The following is a 22,504-nucleotide window of genomic DNA, read 5'->3' on the forward strand; positions in this document are numbered from 1 at the left end:
GTTATGGAGACTAAATAAAGGGGGAAGAATTTTTGGAACAATAAAGATATAGCAAATAGTGTACCATGAAAAGAAGAGTGAGAGAAAGAGAAAATACAGTAGTATTTAGAGTCTTTTTCCTCCCGAGATTGGTAACAGAAATATTTGTGGCAGACAGGCTACAATGGGATAAAGCCAGAATTGTAAGTAAGCATGTAAAAAGTAAAGGGGAGACACAACCAGGTAAAAATATTCAAGGAAAAAAAAAATCACTTTATTAAAATGGAAAAGGACTAAGAACATACTACCATTTGAACAGAACTGTTTTATTCCACAGATGGGGAGAGACTGTTCAGTAGGGCCTGTTGTGATAGGACAAGGGGTAATGGTTTTAAAAAAGAGGGAGGCAGATTTAGATTAGATATTATGAAAAAATTTTTTACAATGAGGTTTGTAGAACACTGGAACAGGCTGCCCAGAGAGGTGGTGGATGCCCCATCCCTGGAAATGTTCAAGGCCAGGTTGGATGGGGCTCTGAGCAACCTGATCTGGGTGGAGATGTCCCTGCTCCTTGCAGGGGGGTTGGACTAGATGACCTTTGAAGGTCCCTTCCAACCCTAACCATTCTATGATTCTATATAGGTTATGCTTAACGTAACCTGGGTATATGCTTAATTTTGTCTATGTCCCTAACCTTCTATAGTTTGAATATTCTTACTATATTCATTTGTGGCAAAACTTGAGCTTTAAGATTATCCAGAGGCTGGCTTAAAAAGCAAAGAGAAAGGATTTTTCCATTTTGATAGGAAGCAAAAAGATGCAGAAGTTATGTAGCTAACATATGTATACAAAACAGTGCAAAAAAAAAAAAAAAAAGCATGAACTGACTTTTGCTAAATACAGCTATTAAATGTATTTTCATTCCTTTAACTGTAAGGTTTTTATTGACAGCATTAAAGCTATTCAGGAATGGCTTTATTCATGAATCAAAATGATTATGCACACATCAAATATCTATTATTTCAGGTCTTACTTGAAATCAGCATGTTATCAACCTCTGAAAAAACAGAATAATTAGTCAGGTTGACATAAAATTGCTTTCCAAAACATTCAGAAGCAAGTCAACAAATAAGCCTTTTTCTTGCCTTTTCCAAAGGGGGAGGGGGGGAGCATAAGCTTACTTGTAGACAGATGCACCTGAAAACGGCCTGAAACCAGGCAGCTTTAAGCTTTACAGTTATTCACACTTCTCAAATAAAATTTTACCACACCAGAGGAGCGAGGAGAGAAATGATAGTCCTACCTTGTTATAGACTTTCACATCAAGATATTTACCACCATCCTATCGTTGTCAAATCTGATTATAAACCAGGGATCAGCAAGCAGGAGATTAAAGGCTCATCTGAGGAGATGGAACAAATGAAATAGATTAAAACTGCCCATACTGTGTTGGTTTTACGGAAACAGTTATCCAGATGGAGGGGCTGTTGGAATTACAGATAGGAGTGCTCTCACTCCCTCTCTGGTTTTGAAATGTAAATGAAAATTGTTGGAATTGTCGAACAGCAAGTCCTAACTTCTTAAAAATATATTGTGGGAGTCTCCTCATGTTCATAAGCTTTGTGGAGCACCGGATCAGCATTATATTAAACAGAGATCCTTGCTGATCCCTGGGCTTTCTCTGTGCTTACAGGAAAATGTTTTCTTCACAGGCATTATATGCATTCAGTTTCTGTTCTTAAGAAGTACTTATTGCAGGGTGGTCTGTTAGGGGGGTACTCAAGCTGCCACAGGAGCACCAAGGTCATTGGAGCCATTACCTACCTGAAGCTGCTTAAGAGAAGCTGCAGCCCAAAAAGCAGAAGTGGTCAGCTGAGAAAGCAGGATAAAAGCCTGGAAATAGAGGTTTGTGTACATAGTCTCTACTGGATGGATGCTTGAAGGGTTAAAATGCTGGATTTTATTGCTCAAGAAGAAAAAGTAGTGCAGGGGGTTTTTTTAAGTTGCCTTTTCCACTGCCACCTAACTAAACTAATAAATGACAGTCTGCACTTTCAGTTGCCACAATGTCATGCTCTAATTTTACAGTTTAGCCCCTAACTACATTCTGAAGATGAGATGAGGCAAGTTGAAAATGGGTATCCTTCAATTGTCTGACACTCTGTAAAACCATAATCTTTCCAAGTACGAATAAATATATCGCAGAATGGCCAGTAGCCTCAACCTCTGTAAGCAATGATGTGACACGTTTCAAGTCTTCCCTTCCACGAGCAACACCTCAGAGAGGAGGCAGACACACACACAGGCACTCCACACATAACCTAATTTTAATTTGGGAGCTACGTGGACCCAAATCTGTGCTTGTTGCTTCATGCATAAGAGCAGGTGCAAGCACATTCGGGGCACCATCTCCTATAGCATGCAACAAAGAGTCTCTCCCAGAAATGTGCTAGGTGTAGGAGTAGTGGATCATCAGGACAGAGCAAGTTTAATTTCATTCTCTGTGAACTGCAAATGCAATTTCTCTTGCTGCATCCTGGGAAAAGAACAGCAGCAAAACTATCCTCCCACGGTGGATTTACTAAAGTGATTTTTTAAAAATGAATGGAAACAGAGAAAAAAAAATCCTATGCAGAATAAAACTCCGCTGCTTATACATTTTTTCAATTATACCATCGAAAATGGAAGTTCCGCTCTGACATTTTAAAATAATTTCTTTTCTTTCAGCTATTAATAAAGATTAAAAAAAAGGTTTTTTGAGGAAAATAAAATCACTATACAGAAAGCCAGGATAATCACTTTTGCTGTCCTCCCCATCCTCCCACTTTTTCCTTTACAGGCTTTTTTTGTTTTACTCCCTATATTCTTCACCTGAAGTCAAACCTGCTGTTTATGGCATCACAGTGGTTGCTGTGGAGGCGATTATGATGTACAGAGCCAAAACTGATGAGTTCAAATTTGGAATGAGCAGCATTATCTCGTAAAATCTGTCCAAAGTAGTAGTAGATTTTTTTGGAAAGAAGAAAAAAAAAACAACAGAGCACATACATTGAAAACAAGTAAATTAACTTCTTAAATGACTGTTTCCCATCACCTTTCATTAACACAACTGTTTTCAGATGTTACTCCAATGGTTGTAGAGACTGAGTGCTAAGCTGCACGTATGGAAACAAGTACGCAACATGAACAGACAGCACTAACACAGATGGCAGCAGTTCCTAGCCACGCTCCTCCGTAGTGCCTGCTGTGATTTCCATCTTCTTCTGTAGCAAAAACACACAAACAACAAAACACAGTAACAGACATGCACTACACAGTGCTGCTCTGACAATGAAAGTACTTCATGTCGCCCTTGGTACAGCACTTTTGTCTGTATCAGATTCAAGACCCAATAAGTTATGACGAGAGCACGCAGATGCCTGAAAAAGCTATTACTTCATTTTAAGTCCTTCTGCAACATAGATTAGTTTCCTATGCACCTTCTCACACATATACGCATTTAAAAATACAACTGATGAAGTACAGGTGCTAATTCTCCAGAAACGTTTTAAAGATTACAAACAGGAGAAATCTGTCTTTTCATTTGCATCACAAAGTCAGTCACTGCCAAATTTGCACAACTTTGGTAACAGATACAGTCCTTAATCTTTCCCTACATTAGGAAAATCATAAATGACTTAAATTAACTGAATTATTTTCTAAAGCATGTGTTGCCTCTAACACCTGAAGTATTACTAGGAGTGTAAGGTCCAAGGACAACTATTGAACAAAGATTTCTGGATCAGACTTGTAAGGATAGAAATGTTTGTGCACCTACTTGTTAAAAATCAGAACTTGCAAAAAGAAGTGGGACAAGCAAAATCAGGTAACAGATTTTTAAACTGAACAAACAAACAACAGTTGAAGACAAGACAAGCAAGATAAGACTTTCAAAACTGAGACTTCCAGAACTCAAGGAAAGATCTTATTAAAATATTATTAAGCAAAGGACACAGACTTGTTGGAGCAAGTCCAGAGGAGAGCCCCAAAGATTATCAGAGGGCTGGAGCACCTCTCCTATGAGGACAGGCTGAGAGAGTTGGGGCTGTTCAGCCTGGAAAAGAGAAGGCTCTGGGGAGACCTTACAGTGGCCTTCCAGAACCTAAAGGGGGCCTACAAGAAAGCTGGAGAGGGACTTTTGACAAGGGCATGTAGTGATAGGACAAGGGGTAACAGCTTTAAACTGAAAGAGAATAATTTAGATTAGATGTAAGAAGAAATTCTTTATTGTGAGGGTGGTGAGGCACTGGAACAAGTTATGCAGAGAAGTTGTGGATGCCCCATTCCTGGAAGCGTGCAAGGCCAGGTTGTATGGGGCTTTGAGCGACCTGGTCTAGTGGAAAGTGTCTCTGCTCAGGGCAGGTGGGTTGGAACTACATGATCTTTAGGGTCCCTTCCAATCCAAACCATTCCATGATTCTTTGATAAAGAAAGTGATTCTCTGAACAATCTTTTAACCAAGTGCCTTGAGAGTGCCCATGGATGAATGTATCCTATTACATGATTGCAGAAGCATTAAAAAATTAATTATACCAAGTAGTATAATTTATTAGGATACATGAGGCAATGTCTGTTAATACCAAAAATTATGAAGTACTTCCTTGGAAAGAAAAACAGTACTCTTCTACACCAAGAAAATATATTATCAGCAAGGTTGTACTACTGCATGCAGGCTGTGTTGCATGATAATTTTTTACACAGGAATATCATTGGAAAACAGTGAAATTCGCTGGTAGGTTTGTACACAAGAGGATACCAGGACATAAAGATGAAATGGAGCCACAGTTTTTTCAGCAGATTCCTCAAGCCAGACACAGGGGACACCTGCAGAAACCCACCCACCCTGCTAGCAAGGCGGCATGTGGAGCCACAGAGCAGGCAGCCATGCTATTAAGCCAAAGCAGGGACCCACAGAGTGCTGGGAGCCCAGATCCAACAGGACCATCAGCGTTCCAGACTCCTTGCCAAAGAAGACGGAGATAGAACCCAGAAAGTTTGTGAAAGGCTCCTGAAGTTCACAAATGCATTCAGTGAACATCGGGCCTGCAGCTATAGGGCTGAAATTTGGTCACGGCCTCCTTGCTCTTGACTGTGGAGTTCAAAAAGTGCAGTTAAGGGTTCAGTGAAATGCATGTTGGGTTCATGGACAATTTTAACATATTTTTTTCCTTTTTTTTTCCTTTTTAGTAATCTAACTTAGGCTTTGGATGACTCAAAGGAATACATTGAGCTTGTTATTTAATTCTACAGATTTGTGGGCAACTACCCAGCAAGCCTAGGGCCAAGAGGCACACAAGCTTTCTATTAACAGAACCTAGCAAAATGGCCTCTGCTACAGAGTGCAGTGCAGGAATCCAGGCAGACAGCATTTAAACAGACCCAACACTAGTTCTCTTCCTTCAACACTGTTGAAGAGAGGTGCACCAGAGATTGGTGGTCTTACTCTAGAAGAAAGTAAAAGGTAGAAATACATATTGAGTCTGAACCTCTAAGTCAAGACCAATGGATATGGGATACAAACTCATCATATTTAAGGAAGAGACAAAGCAAAATACAGTGGTCTGAAGACTGAAGTCCTCAGCCCTCTAAAACAATCAAACAAAAAACCCAAAAGAAACAGCATTCTCTTCCAGACTCCTTCCATAATGACCTGAGACCTCTGTGCTACAACTACACTGGAACATTTCAATTACTCAAGTTGCCAAGACTCTTCTTGTCACAAAAATCTTACCTGCACTTCTGATTTATGCAATGGGTAGTTGCAGGGCCAGATACCTGGAATACCCTTCTGTATTTCTCAAAATTTACTGTTTCTAGGTGCACTTTGATAAGAGATTGCAAGCCTAGGAATAGTTATCACTCATTTTATTCTGAGAGCCATACACATAAGCAAATCATTAGCTTTCCATGGTATCTTTTCTGTAATATCCTAGAATGAGGCAGTTTGTACTTTGTTTTTTAAATAATCATTCAGATCATCATTGGAATCATTTTAACACCACTTATTCTTGGCCTGATTTCTAAGAAGACGTGGCCTTAATCTAGAATTCCTACTTTTCCAAAGTTTTAATGCTCGATTTTGAATTCTGACTTGTGAAAAAGTAACCAGTTGCCAGATTTTATGCATTCTCCTTCCTTGGATGTTTTCAAGACTGGAGTGAAGAAAGCCCTGAGCAATCTGTTCTCACAGCTGACAGAGAGCAGGAGACTGGACTACAGACCTTCCTTAGGACCCTTCCAATCTGAATTATCCTATACATTCCTCAGGTTTCCACTAGATATGCTGAACATAATCAGAACTTAATGGATCTAAATATTTTAATTTTATTAAAAAAATAAAAAGACATATACTATTGTCATACCATACCAACAGAGAATTTTGCAACTTTCCTCTTTTTACCTTGAGAAAGTAGTAAAAGAGTTTCAGTTTGCAGAATACAAAAGTCAATGCCTAAAAATGTCTATCTGCCATCAAGCTGGCATAATGGAGCTGCAAGAATAAAACAGGGAAAAAAAAACTAGACATAATCCAGGATGCATCTTGAGATTTACCATCTCTGCAATGGAACAACTGCTCAAAGCTATTAAGAACTCCAAAAAACTCTCAGGTGTCACTTAATCATCACTTCTGTGAGAGCATTTGTCTGCTTCAGTCCTTGGAACAAGCAGCAAAACAGGAATTCAAGCTCACAAACTGATATGGTGCATACAGCAAGTGGCTACGTCTCGAAAGCTCAAGTCATTCAAAGATCAGAATCTCGCTCCAGTCAGTACAGTTTCTGCAATGGGATCCTTTTCCCACCTATTTGTAATATAGCCCTCTCCTAAAAAGTAAAGTAATTGAGCTGGAGTCTAGACTACACACAGAAAAAAAACCAAAACATGCTCGTATTCCGATCAGACCATTACCGCTTCTCAGTGAAAAACAACTCCTCCTGTCGCACAATGAATAAAACCAGTCATAAGTTCTTTTTTGTTTTGTTAGAACTTGCCTTGGTAGGCCAAAGGCTTGAAGCAGGCTGCATCCAGCTGTACCATTAACACAAACAACTGACCATCCCTCCGGCTACTTCAGTGTTAACTGAAATCAATACCTGGACTGGGAACAGCCTGCCATAGACAACCTACAGAACGTCATCCAGACTGGAAAAGGAAGAGACTGTGTTTTCCTAAAGCATTTCTTGTGTTCTAAGAACCACTTTACTCCAGTTTTTAAATGGATTTGCAGACCTGGACATCTCTTGGAATTTCTAATATCTAGACAGCCAAGAATTCACACCTCTAACTTAAATAAAAATTGAAGATTGTGTTCCCATCCCCTCTAACTCAGGCTTGAATATTATAAGCCATGTATTAATGATATTGAGACATTATTATCAGGATGTCTTCTATTTTAAAATGATGCAGAAGCCTGGAGACATTCTGGCCAGCACAGAACACAGCAGCTCATCTGTTTTGTGATCCTGACTGATGTGAATGCATTGCAAGGGTGCCTCGATCCTTCTGCATACAGCTTCTCATTACAGAACCTCCTCTCACTTAGCTCCTAAAAAATTTTACTCACGCCCACTTCTTGTCTAGCAGCAACCATGACCTCCCACACAAAACCACAGTGACTATTAGCCAAAGAGAAGAAACTGGTGAGGACACCTGGTTATACTATGCAAATTTACCCAATCCAGCTTCTGGAGAAAAAGCGTCTCTTCTCAACCTCTCATTCCTCCCCCTCACTACAAATATCAGCAGTTTAGACAGCTCTGTAGTTTCAGAGTTTCAGAGAGAAAAGTATTGAACAAAATACTGGAATGGTTTGTACAGCAAAGCTCAATGCTGTCATTGGCAATAACAGGTCTTTTTTCTCACTTTTTTCCACAGGCTCTTGGGTTTGTTATCACAAACCCATTAAAGTTCTACTTTAATCTGCCTTCAGGAGAATGTTGTACCCATTAATTCCTACTCCTTGTTTCTACTTTTCGGTACTTTCCACAGGAATGTGGCATCAACAACTCTTAATGAAAACTGGTCATAGAGAGCACACAAAAATATTCTTAGACATCAGTGCACAAGATAAGATCACAAGGCCATCTTAAAAAGAATATATATGTTTTACATAACATTTTACTTTTATTTATTAAGCAGATCCTTCAGTATTTACCTTCCAAATGCAACAAAGTTGGTTTTTTTCATGGAAATAAAGGAAATAGCTTCCATGATACCACCAGACGGTGCTACTACATGCTACTAAATGAGTCAAGGTACAGCCAGTGTAATAGATTTTTAGCAAAAGAACATTTATTTACATAACACTCAGCTTGAATAGCAACCCAAGAGCTATCTGCAAGCCCACTCACATGGCAAGAGGTGAGAATTTGCATTTGCTGGCACAGCCTCCCTGCCACATGGCCCCTTCATTTGCACCATGTCACTTCTCTGCTCTATTAGCATCACTAAAGTAATCAAAGAATGCCACTATAGCTTTGTTTCATTTCTTATTTAATGCTTCAGTATTTTAATCAGCACTCATTTAAAATCCATCAACAAAACAGAAGATGCCAAGTGAACCTACAACAACAACATTCCTAGTTTAACTGCTACAGATCATATATCGGCATTTCAACTCCGCTATGGTTTTGCAGAATTGGAAATACTACAGCCTACAGCCTACCCGATTTCAAATACACGGAGATAGAATATGAAAATGCTACCCTACAGTTTCCCGAGAAAGAGGGCTTGAATCCTAAGAGGATAAAGATATTCCAGGTTTTGTGATGGCTTATCCTTCTGCTGCTCAGAACAGCACTGGGTAAAGTCCAGCCCAAATACATATGGGAAAGCAGTCAGAGTTGCCACAGTTCCAATCAGTTATTATGGCGACGTGATGAAACAAATTCAGTGCATAAACAGACATTCCAACTTGAGTTAATGGACAAGATGATTCATTGTTATAACATGGCAAGGCTAAATGGAAAGACAAAGGCAGACGCTAAACTGAATGCTAAGACTGGAAACTTTCAGATGGGAGTATAAAATGCCTCTGAGCCAAGGTTCCTCAAAATATAAAATACTTTAGAATGTACTAAAAATGAGATAGTTTCTATAGTTCTGTCAGAGTAATCATTTCACCTAGCTTCACAATTTTAAACAGCAAGAGCCAAACAATCAGGAAAGTGATTTTTTTTCCCCACTTTTAAAGCACACCTTGCATTTCCCAGCAAAGTGATTTGTGATCTCTGTCTGATTAAAACTCTCCAAATCTTCTGTAAAAAAAAAGGTCAGGAAAATAAATCTGTTATGGAATGGAAGGGAAGTCTTTGGTTTCTTAACTACATTTCTGTGCCAAAATTAGATTTAAATAAATATTATAAAACTGTATTTGGAGTCTGCTTCTAAGATGTAGATGGTGAGTTTGTCATTCTGTTGTAAATTCAAATTTAGAATAATCCATGGATTTGTAGCTCTGATTATTTCTAATTATGCAAGCTGTAATGCTAGATTTTATCAATATCATAAGTAACCTCTTCCACGAACTAGGGGGAAAAGGCATATACAGCCATGTAACATGCATCTACTGGTTTTATCACACACATTTCTGGCCATGAAGGGCATTACCTTTTTACACAACACTATTGTAAACTAATTTGAAAAACAAAACAAAAACAAACCAACAAAAAACCAACCAGCCAACCAAAACAAAACGTACACAGAATGGAACTTAACTCCTAAATCACACAAGTTCTTTAAGAAGTTGTGCCTATTATGTATATAGTCTGATTAAGATAAGTAAAAAAGGTGTCAGCTGGCCCTTACATCAAGGAGAAGTCTTGATTTTGACTCAGCAAGTCAAAATACGTTTGGTAAACCAACCCTTCTTGCTTTCCAAGTCCCTTTACCCATCCATTTGTCTTGAAAGCCATGCCTTCACAGCAAGGTCAGCATTGCCCATGGCAAACACACACTCACTGACTGGTGAGACCCCAAAAGTGGCTGAGGCATCAAAGTTTTAGCAGATCTACATAGAAATAACGTCAATGTTCACACTTTCTGAACATATAGGCTAGAAAAATATTTTAAAATTTAAAGCCTACCTGCAGATTGTTCCAGCTGATCACAGAAAATAGGTTTGCTTGCTTCAAGAAGAGAGCTTTTATTCTTTTATATTAAGCAGATTTATATGTACATATAAATATATATATAAAAATGACTACATGAATTTCAGACATTTACTTTTACAAATACTACAATAAAACCACACGTAAAAAGTGAGGCACAGAGAACTATGCCTCCAGCAAAACAGAAGATTTGGTTATGACTACCTCAGTATGACCAAGAACATTATTTCCCAGGAGACAGAGAAGGAAAAAGGAACAAGTTGACAGAAAATACTGAAGCACATTCTTGAATATTTCAAGAAGAAATGTGTGAAGATGAGAACATCTGAAACTGGAAAGTTGAGAACATCTGAAACTGGAAAGTTCAGGCACAACTTCATTTCCCCACCATCAACTGTGGAATTAGTCCAGTTCAGGGGCAACCAGAAGTCATTAGTATATGTGCGTACATCTAAGTTTACATAAGAGGAAAACAAAGAATGCGTTTGTACGTTTCTTCCCTCTCTTCTTGTTCTTCCATAGTTCAACATAGTTAGAGTTCACTTCTTTGGAGCAATAACATGCTGACTTCTATCCGTACCGCACTGCAACCTTTCACATTGCACTCAGATGGAATAACACCAAACAGAAATGGAGACAACAGTTCTTGTCTTGTTCTGTGACAGTTCTGGACAGGTGAAGACTAAAATTAGTCTGCAGGTCCAGGTGAAAAAGAGGTCTGTGTTGCTACAGCTCACATTTATTTATCCAGCCTACCTGGGCATGATCCAACATACTGGCATAATACCAACCGATTTCATTGTGCTGGCTGAAGCACAGAGGACTTCTACTCCCCAGCCTAGAGTTGTCACATTTTGTGAGCAGTTAAAAAAACAAAACAAAACAAAACAAAACAAAACACACTCCTACACATACATCCTGCACTATTTACTTGTGCTATTTTCCCCAGTAATTGTTTTAATACCATGGATGCAGAACTACTTTCTCACTACAAACTTTCACATAGCTTTAAAAAGTGATATAAAATATTACTTTCTCTCCAGAAGTTGGTTTTGGTGATGTCAAGCAACTTAAAACATCTTTCTGTTTCACAACTCCTACTCACAAACTTTCCACATCTACTCCTCAAGGTAGGAGATTTTTTCATGCAAGTATTTCAAAGTTTTCTTAAGCAGTACAGAAATACTACTTGATTTATACTGTGGTTTCCATTATGCTACTCCTTAACATCTTCTGTTTTGACAGTATCTGTAATAGAATTCTGTCTGTGGCCATTCATCTAGGTTTTCAAGCTCTTGGAAGATTTTACACATAAGGTGCCAATGCTAACCCAATATTAAATAATTCAAAAATAGGCTTTTTACAAGACCGTTAATATTCATCACCTTAACAGGATCTTGAATTTTTTGCTGGAGTCCTGACAAAGACTTTGTTTACTGTCTAGTCCACAATGGGTGGAAATGCTAGTTCTACTTTACATTGCTTTACATGGTGTGAAACTAAAAAAAAAGTCAAACAAGAATTTCTGCACATGAGATCATAGGGAAAATGTCATATTTGTGTTTTAAAATATTTGAAAAGTGCAGAAAGGTATCCATAATTGCTCATATAAAAGGTGAGAAGAATGTCAAAGCTGGCAAATGCTTACAACTTGACTCAGTTAAATGGCAGGTTTGCTCAGGTGTTCACAACTCAATATGCACCCTGCCAGTTTAGACCCTTAAGTGATGCTCGAATAAACATATCTTAATCCAAACATACACAGGAATGTTGTGCTTGGTCTTAAGCTGGTGTCAACCATAACACTGCTGTTGAGATCCATAGAGCTATACTGCTTTTTACCAGCACAGGCTGGTGGCCCATTGAAATGGGTTTGCAGAAAAAAGTGAACAGGGAGGAACAACATTACTTCCCAAAATCAAAATATATTTCATACTCTCAATACCTCCCAGTTCTCTTGTGAACAGTTCTCATTTCGCTTTGATACTTGTACGCATGCATGTATGAATGAGTCAAACCTATAAGCCTGTTTGCCAGTTAAAAATTATTGACAGCTCACATAACAATTTTAATTTTAGGTATATCTTACTTATAACCCCTGTAATGCTTTCACTTGAACATTTTAAGTAAATTTTCCATTCCTGCATGAAGTGGTCATACTGTCTACAAAAGCCAAAATTTACTTAAGAGTCCATTCCTAGAAAACAGTGTGTTTCTGTAAATGTGAAAGCAGCACACTAAAGTAATACTACACTTTTTTTTTTCTCCCTAAAAATCTCCCTGTAGCACACGATCAGTATTAGTGACATACAAATTAGGTCTAATTTTGGTTTTACCTTACATTTGAAGCCATTAAAGGATAGTAAATGACCTGGTAAATAAGTCCAGCGCACCTTGCAAAGACAGTACAGCAGAAAGAGTGATTACCCTTAAAGTACAGCTGAAAATTAATTGGGATGCAAACTGTATGTGCTGGAGTGTAATTTAATGTTCCATGTTGTTACAGTAATTATTTAAATGAGAATTTAGTGTCATAAAATACTTCACAAAACATTTATAAGCAGCAACTCTGACAGACTGAAGCACACCACACCTTTTTTGTTAAGCTAAATTACAACCCAGTTATAAAATATCTCCCTAAGTTAACTAATTTATGGTAGAGCTACTTTGATAATATTTTAATCACAGCAGCATACTGCAGTATTAGAAACTTTGCCATAATTGCATAGCTGTATCAGTCAAAGATTTTCATTTTGGCCCGACACCTTCCACCACGGTCTGCGGGTTCAGTTCTGGCTTTTCTTGTGTCAGTGGCAAAATTCCCACCGACTTCACTGCACCCACGATTTTGGTCTATGTACCTAGCTACTGTATAACACCCACAAATAGCAGGTATCTAACTTAAAGGGAATTCTCCAGCTCTCTTTTTCATGTGAGTTACTCCCCACTACCAGCATTGCACTTGGAATTAACAGAATAAATAGTTACAACTATTTTTCAACAGCCACTTTTATTCTCTAACTGGACAACGCTTCCTTTTTTCTGCACAGTTGTTTATTTTAGAGGGGTTTTGATCCACTAACAAAACCTTCACTCAGACTTTTAATCTGTTTCCTCTTTGCCTTGTGAAAGAGGCACAAACAAGCAAAAGAGAAAAGGAGGTGGGGCTGCAAAAGCACTCTAGCTCAGAAGCATCCAGGTGACAGTCGGTAGGGGAAGCAACTTCTCGATTTCTTTCCTTTCAGACCTGCATTTGGGGGCATTACTTTCACAGCAAGCACCTTCTTCAGAACGCCATCCGCCTAAGATGCCAGGCTCCCCGTCACCCCAGCATCGTTGTCATCAAGATTACTGCGTGCGCTACTGCGCTCTGTGCACATGTGAAGAGCACAAATTACTCCCTCAGCCAAATTATTTTCTCTGGAAAAGGCACAAAGTTACTTTAGGGACTAACGTATCCAACAACAAATACGCCTAAATTAAAGCAGAACTCAAACACAACTTAAACTGTTGCTTTATCCTTGAGGGGTGAGGTCAGAGACTTCTGCAAAGCCGCCTACCCGGACAGAGGGTTTTAAACCCATGGGGAACGCACAGCTAGAGCAAATCCCAGTGAGATTCCAGACACTGCGACCGTATCCACAAGCAATGGGGTTTGCTCATCAAAGCAGACAACAGTGACAGCCGAGTGGTACAGTAAGGAAAGCGTACATGAGAGATTCGGCTCTGGGTAACCACGTTCACCGTTCAGCACACAACGGGTCACGAACCTGAGCACTTGTTTTCGACAGTTCGTGCAACACCATTCCCTTCGATGTTTTCAAAGTCAGGATCTGATTTTGGAAGAACTGTTTGCCTACTGCTTAGCCTGGGAAGAGAGCGTCTGTCTCCCCGCACAAGTAAGGGCGGGACAAGAGCACACGGGGCAAGTATTTTTAACAGTGCTCCCCGGGCATTAAGACTAGATAGATGGAAGCCAAAAAAAAAAGGATTTCGAGGACTCTTCCCAGATTCACTGGCGTTTGCCAGGTCGCAAATGCTTTCTGTAAATATCAAAGAAGCCGCTGTCAAAGCGAGATGCCAAAACACAGGCGAATTCCCCTACCCTCGGTACCTGGTAAATAAGAGGCATGAGGCGCAGCTCGGAGGAGTTTGGGGCGCAGGGAGCTCCCCCTCTCTTCGCACCCGCTGAAGGGGAAAGGAGAAGGGGAAAGGAAAAGGGGATCCCCGCCCTAAATAAGCCGAGGGGCTAAAAGAAGTCACGGGCAAGTTGCCCTCGGGGCTTGCCGTCCCACCTCGCTGCCCGCCCCGCCGAGCCCCGCCGCGGCCGCCCCCTTACCGTGCCGGGGCTGGGGCTGGGGTTTGCCGCCCGGCAGCTTCTCCCTCCTGCCGCCCGCCGCGCCCCGCATCCGCCAGCACGCCGCCGCCGCCCCCCTGCCCAGCCAACCGGCCATGCCGCGGGCGGGGGCGGCCCCGGACACCCGCCGAGCACCGCCGAGCCCGGCGGGGAGAGCGCGGGGGCGGCGGTGGAGCGTGGGACCCGCTGCCCGGCGGCGGTGGCGGGCGGGAGCAGCGCGGTGCCGGCGGGCCCGCCTCCGCCCGGCCCGGTGTCAATCAGCGCTGAGCCCCGGGCAGCGCCGCCCCGCGCCCCCCGCCCCGCTCAGCCGGGCCGGCGTAGGCAGCGATGGGGGACGGTGTCTGGTCTTCTGCCCGGCCGCCGAGGTCTGCGGCGCGGGGAGGGAGAGGGGGCGGCGGCAGCCCCCTGTTCGTACTCTGGGGAGGGGGAAGATCGGGGGAGGCGGTGGCGGGCTCCGGGGACCAGAAAGCTTCCGCACTGGGGAAATGACAGCCCTCGGCATAAACCTCCTCCAGCAAGTCCTCCCACAGCACCTTCGCCGAAAAACATGTGTGCGTTACCTCCTGCCGTCAGAGGCATTGGCTCTGCACACTCCTGGCTCCGTAGCGATGAGTAACTCAACCTGAGATTCCCACTTCCTACAAACCCCATGTGTGGTGAGACCGCAGCCTCCCTCACTCACCCCCCCCCCGCCCCCCGGAGCATCTTCTTCCTCGCTACAGTCCCGGGAACTGCCCCCCGCAACCCCCCGCCATCCCGGTCATCCCATTGCTTTCGCATGGGGCCTTCAAAATTTCCGTAAAAGGATCTAGGAAACATAATATTCCCTGAAATTTGTTGTCTTCACAAAATCAGATTTAGGGATTAAAAAGTTACAGGCTCAGAGAGATGGAGTAGTTGCAGTTTTCAGGCGAGAAAAAAAAAATAGTTTGAAATGCAGTTGTAGTCCTGAGGCTTTGGTTTTCTAAGTACAAATAATGCGCATAACTTTTGTGTGTAAGCTTGATAATAAATCCACCTGTATGTCAAATTATAGCAATCACTGCAACAGCCCTGAAAAGGTATTCCTCAGTTGATTTTTTTAAGTTTTCATACACATATATATCTACATGTCGTCAGCACCTCCCACCAGGAGTATCCTTCTTTCTATCTGGACACTTTGAAATGCAGAGAAAAGGTATGCAGAATTTACACTGATCCTGCTTTCCAGGGGAAAAAAAAAAAAAAGGAAAATAAAACCTCCTTCCTCTACCACTGTATTCCATCTTTGTTCCCTTGACCTCAAGAAGCTTGTGGAGAAAGATAATTAGGATTCATTGTTATCATAACTTTAAAACCTATTCTTTGGAAACTGACTCAGAACAAAGTTGCTTTTTTAAAATTGTTTTTTGCTTTTGAAAGATTCTTTTTGGCTTTGAAACTCAAACAGCCAAGGTGTGAAGGAGCCATTGCCTACAACACAACAGCACTGTTTTGTCCTCCAGTTAAAATTACCCACCTTTTTTTTTCCCAATGCTGATCTCCTCCAACAGCCCCTGCTAATCCGTTATCCGTCCTAAGCCCTGAATTCCCCCTAGCTGTTCTGCCTCACCTGTGAATTCTGGCTGGCAGAAGTGAGTCACTCCAATGTTGTCGTCTGCTGGAGCTGTTGGTGTTTGAACACGCTGCATCCGAGCGGCTTTCATTAGCGCGGAGAATGATTCATGTGAGCAAGGATTGCTGACCTTGACCTGATATGTACAGATACACCCCATGGTGATGAATGTAGTAGAATAAACAGTTAGATATGACTGCTTATTCCCTCTCCCAGTGTTGTTCTTGCCCAAATCTATTGCACTATAATACAAATAATGACTCATTTGCTTACCCTCATAATATCACATTTATAAACCTCCTATTCATCTCCTATTGAAGGATCTTGAATAAATGTACTCTGAAAATGACTGATTTAAATCCCATGTATTTTATCACTCAACACGGTTTCTGTTGTTATTGATAAAGACTACAAAAGTGGGTATGTGGTGTATCATGTCATTGCTGTTCTACAGGAGGATGTTTTTTATAGTGAATAGTCTTCTGTTAAATGCACTTTTAGAATAGTATTTCCACGAGGAGGAGGAAGAAAGAAAAACAAAAGAAAATACATCTGGAGATATGTCTCCTTTCGCAAAGAATATTAGAATCCTACAGCAATTAATTGGAATGTGAATGAAGAACAGCGTATAAAAAAGGTTTGTAGAAAACAATTTTTAAGTGATATAAAATATATAGCATATAAAACGAGGAATTGGTGAGGAGAAGGAGAAGTATGCAATAGTTGTATGTAGAATTAATATTCCAGAACAGGTTTAATAAATAGGAAAAAAGCAAAAAATAATACTTATACCAACCATGCAGACATTTGTCTTTGTGCAAAGAGGTATTTTTGCAGAAACTTCTACAGCTGAAAAAATATACTCACAACCCCTTCTTGAAAGATTGATTTTTCTTTGATCAACATATAATAACTTTCATTTTTCTTTTTTTTTTTTTTAGGAGTGAAAGACACGAGCCTTCTTAAATATTACTATACAGTGTAGTACCTGTGATTTAAGGACCATCACACTTATTCATCATATGCCGACAACAGGTGTAGTGGGGAATATCAACAGCCTCTGATAAAAAGAAAAGGTACAGATATCGTAAAATGATAATAATGAAATGTTACATGACACCTCTGTGTATCTTACTGTCATTTCCTAGTGTAGCAACATAAGTCGCAGGCTAATTTTTTTTTTATTCTTGTTTATGTTTCCAGCTCATTTAACATTGAAGATGTACAACTGTTCTCATGTATTAACTTCGGGCTGTTTCTCCACTGGCAAAGACGTATTTGGATGTCATATCTCTCTGTTTAACATATTCTTCACACAGATGCATTAAACAGACTGGTGATTTGAATACATGTTCTAAATTTTGCTAATACTGAACAGACTTATTCAGATCTTTACAAATAGGAGCATTGCCATACTTGCTTTTTTGCTTAGGCATCTGCTGTTTTACCTAAGATTAATATGGAAGGATTTCCAATAGTACCATTTCTTAGTGCTGAAATTATTGTAATCAATTCCTTTGGAAAGGGGAATACACAGTACCTGCTGCCTTTTAAGTCCATCTGAGGACACGACCTCAAATTTTTAAGGCTTCAGCTCAGTCCATGGTAGCAATCCAACTCTAAACTAGAAGCCTCTTCTCGCTTTCCAGGCCAAAACTTGCTGGCAACATTCTCATAATTCACCATTGAAAAGAATTTTCTCTTAGTGTCTTTTGGTACTGAAGATATCTACCTTCTCCTAATGTAGCCACACAGAGGAGAACTAGATGAGGTAGAAAAGCAGATCATAAAATGACACTGATTACTTGCAGAGCACCACTTCACATTTCATATGGGAATCTCTGCCTCTCCAGAAGATGCCTCTAGGCTATAATGCATTATGTAAATACACAAGTGATTTTGTACACCAGACAAAAGGAGGATATCCACAAGCATTTTTTTTTTCTGGGCTAACTTACCTGCCTGCAGCTGCCCTCCTCTGCCTTGTGCAGGTGCAAAGCTGTGATAAAGCAGCTAAGCTGGCACCTGTACTCCAGCTTGCTCTTTCACAGCATCAGCAGCTATATTCGTACGTTGCTTTATGTTGGCCTGTGTACACTCCTTTTTATGCTTCCTAGTGCTGGAGGAATTGGAAAAACAACAGGGTGGCTTTGGTACTACGTACAAGACAAAGCACAGGGCAGGAGTTAGGCGGTGGTGGCTCTTCTCTCAGCAATAGCTTCATCCACCTCCACTACAGCTTTACAGTCATCAGTATAATCTTTCTGAGTCTTCTTTCTTTCATGTGCTAGGAGCAGCTATGCACACACTGGCACCAAGTCCAGCAAAGATACAGCACCTGCACGGTGGGCAGCAGAGATCCCTGCCAGCTCAGAACCACGAGAGCACTGCTGGGCGAGGCTGTTTGGGGAAAACTTCAAGGCCAACTTTAAACAAGTCATATTCTTTGCTTCCTGTGCTCACAAGTGTTTCACAGTGCCGGGGGTAGATTTAGACAACTAGATATTCATCATAAAAGGGAATGTGCAATGGAGTCAGATCTTAGTACTGGAAGTCTGACAAAAAAGACAGCCGCTACAATTTTATGTAGAATAAGGCAGAAATAGTGACTTATCTTTGTATCCACAAAGGTTAATTTTCAGGTTGCATATTCCTAAAATTCAATGTATACTTGACTTCCCAGAATCTTTAAGTGTAATATTGTTTCTTGTACTCGTAGAAACTAGGGAAAAGAGTAGGTAACTGTCAAACGTCATGCTGGAAAGCAACATTTCTGTTCTCTGTGCCCTTGCCTGTGTTTCTTTCAATGCACCTCTGTTCATTCAGTTATTACACCTAACAGCAGAAAACTTGTTTTCCAGCAAGTGAAAGCAAAGGGATGCATTTCCAATGAGTAGGACAGAAGATACAATTCATAAACTGTGCCTGTCTTTTTCATGCCACACAGAGTTTAATCCAATTGACTGTAGAAAGCAACAGAGGGTCTGCCCAAAGAGCCAGTGGTGCTGGGTGGATGCACCAGAGGTGATAACAATGGAAATTTAGAAAGCCCATGGGATACAGCTTTGACATTAGAGCATTTCAGTTACTATTCTAGAAGCTCACATTTTAAATTATGCTATTACATGTTGAACATCCTGCCAAAAGTCCGTTTTACTCAAATTTTTTACTCAAATCTGATCAGAGGGGGCTACTCAAATCACAATCCTGTCTCTGAGATATTGTTGTGTGGCAGAGTTCTTTGCATATTTTTGTCTTTTCATTCAATATACTGAAGAGCTACAAAATTTTTAATCTCAGATTCATTTATCCTAGTGTTGATGTTAAAGATATTCTGATATTTCACTTCATAACTTAGAGCAGGCTGAGGAAACTGCATGTACAGGTATATCAATAACCCAATGAGCAAACATTTAGAGAGATATAAGTATGCGTTTCCAGGCATCACCATTTAGTAGCTCACAAATAAACTGGGAGGTTTCAGAATGAAATAATAGTAGTAAAAGCAAGTATAAAGAAAAACTGAGTATTTACTGCTCTTTCAGGCCAGTGACGTTTTGATGACTGAAAAACAAAGATTATGTAAAAGAAATTTCTGTTTTCAAAGCTATGGAATTATTGCAGGGGTGCTTCTTGGTCCCTCATATTAGCTAATGAAATGGAAACGCAACTCAAGAGCAGGATCAGAAGACAGATAATCTTTAGGATGTGCAAGAGACAGGATCCCAAGAGGGCATACTGCTCTCAGGTATTTATCAGAGCTTCTGCTCCAGATACCCTGAGGAATGGGATTTTAGATAAATATAGAGCAAAAGTATGCCCAGGTATCTTTGAGAGAAGAATTAGAAGGTCAACCATAAAAGGCTAAATTCAGCTTATAATTACCCCAGCCACAGAATTTAAGAAAGAAATAGCTATGCTAAGAATGTTTAAAGACATATTTCTTTCTACTTCTTTCCAAAATGGAATAAATTTTCCCTGAATTTTCTGAATTCCTTAGCAAACAAATTTGGCAGATTGAGAGAAAATTCCCATTTCCTTTTTGACACACATTTTGTGTGATCTGCAATTCCTACATTATTTTCTATGTTATGGTTATCAGTCTTTCTTGGTGTTCAACTGGATCCCTGTTATAAATATGTTTGCCTGTCACTGTGTCAGAAACATATTTGCTGTGCTTTACTTCAAAAAAGTAGTACTAATATTAAATTGAAGTCACTTTAACACAATATAGGTGATGACAGCATCTGGCCTAAGAATTTAGTCCTCACAGATGTGAGCAGAAACGTATATTTTATACCCTAACTAGAATAAAGCCATTGCCCTGAAGTGGGAACTCACCCTGAAAAAAAAAAAAAGGCTAGCTCTTTTTCACTTGTCACCTTCTTAAAGGTTCACTGAGTCAGACACAGCCTTAGTTTTTATTTGCAGCTCTATAGGAAACTGCAGAAAACCTATTGCCAGGAGCTGCAAGAGGAGTGCACTGAATGAAACATTGCCTCTCCTGTGCACCTCCCTGCCAACAGCCACAACATCTGTAGGGTCCTCAGCATATAGCAGGTTGCAGGAGCTTACAGAAAACCTGAAGCTGGTTTTATGGGACTAGTGACTGCAAATGGTTTGTTTGTTCTGTAGGAATAGAGTTTTACTCCCTGTTCCACCAGAGTTACACTTGAATATGGCATCTGGGATTGGGCCCTAACTGCAGTGGCTAAAAGCATGTCCAACACAGACTATGCCACGTCCTTACTGAGTAGCATGTTAATCTAACTAAACTCACACAGTTATGGAGATCTAATCACCCATTAAATCCACAACAACTACATTATATGGCTTTTCCTGGCTTTTAGTCAACAACTGTTGCTTTAGGTGGTTTTGGGAAAAGGGAATGTGCTAGCGTGAAGCCACATGGAGGAAGACAGATTTGCAATTTTTAAACACATGTCCCAAAAGCATATAATTTGGTCTGTGTTTACCCCTCCTTCAATAACCACCTAATTATTGAAGGAACTGCTACATTAATATTTAAAGTAAGTATAAATAGGTAACTAACAACCACTCCAATATAACTTTAAGAAAACATTCTGTGTGCTTCTTTGGTAACATCAGTGAAGAATATGGAACAAAAATAAGGAAATTCCTTGGGAATTAGGTGTACAGGAGATCCTTGATCACTAGAATTAGTTCTTTTTCCTTTGGCTGGTTCCCCACTAGTCACCATATAACAACATTTCTTTAAATTTCCAGTTGCCTTCATCCTTCCTCAAGTTTCCTCGGTGCTTTCACTGGCCCCTAATGGAACCATTTCTGTTCAGAGTTTAATCCTTTTAATTTTGGACTCATGTAGTGTTCAGGGATCATTCAGAGTCAAGAGGATGGCCACAGCTCTGTCACATTCAGTCACTGACTTCCAGGACACTGCCACTGATGACCTGACCCTTCAGCAGAACACGCTGATGAGTTCCTAGGTTATTGTAATACTACTGCATGACACTTCTGTCTCACCTTTCTCCTCCTTTGATGTGCAATGAAGAGAACAGTCACAATAAAATGGCACACACTAATTAACCTCTATGAAACCTTTTTGCCCTGAATAGTAGAATTTTTGCAACTTTGCTCTTTTGGCCTGTGGAGGAAAGGGTTCAGAGGTGGAAGGGTGACATTTAGACCATCATCGGGAGGTTTACCAATGCGTCCCTTTTCCCTGTGAAAACTTTTCTCTTCATAGACACACTAGAAAAATAATCTCATCCCAGAGTGAGAAGCAGATGCTGATAATGTTCACAATTATGATGCTTGTCAGGTCATGTCTGTCTAGTTGATTGGCACATCTCACAGCTGGCAGAGACCAGAACTGTGTGAAATGCTAGATGAGGGTTGTTGTCAGCACTTCTTCACCACTGCATCTGCAGCAGCAGGGGCTTTACCAACAGGCACAGTTCTGATGGGTGCATTTTGGCCTTACCTATATGATCTTTCAGTCAAAATAAGTATTTCCACAGTGCTGCATGAACAGAGAAAAAGAAAACGGCATTCATGTCCTGTGTAAGGAATGGGGACAGGAGACAAGAAGCAGCTTCTTCCAGTGCACAGCTGAGCTGTATAACATACTGCTCCCAGAAGCCAGTTCCATGGTGCTGACCACAGGAAAGCAGCATTCTTCTCCAGGGTTTCTTCAGCCTGTCACAGCCAGACTCTGCCTTTCCTATAGACTAGAGATAAAAATACAATTTATTGTTTGACACCTCTTGAGTTCCCAATACATGTTTTCACACTGAGCTTTAATAGCTGCAGCACTAAGGGATATGGAAATACATGACATGTAGCAGATACACACTGTGGAACCACCTGACTTTTAAAAACTGACAAACTACAAATAGAGTTGTTAATAATTATGTGTATCATTTTATTTTTTTTGCTGTCTAG

The 22,504-nt window shown here is 40.5% G+C and overlaps 1 protein-coding gene across 1 annotated transcript in view; it reads right to left on the reverse strand.

The window, feature by feature from the left end:
* Positions 1–14,679, reverse strand: part of ZNF385D (zinc finger protein 385D) — a 439,137-nt gene extending 424,458 nt beyond the window's left edge. The window contains exon 1 of the mRNA XM_086742663.1: positions 14,467–14,679. Within this exon, the coding sequence (XP_086598789.1) occupies positions 14,467–14,581 (115 nt within the window). The 5' untranslated portion in view covers positions 14,582–14,679. The remainder of the gene's footprint in view (positions 1–14,466) is intronic.
* Positions 14,680–22,504: the final 7,825 nt, after the last annotated feature.

This window comes from Chlamydotis macqueenii, chromosome 2 (assembly GCF_036417535.1).
Source record: "Chlamydotis macqueenii isolate bChlMac1 chromosome 2, bChlMac1.mat, whole genome shotgun sequence".
NCBI classification, from domain to species: domain Eukaryota; kingdom Metazoa; phylum Chordata; class Aves; order Otidiformes; family Otididae; genus Chlamydotis; species Chlamydotis macqueenii.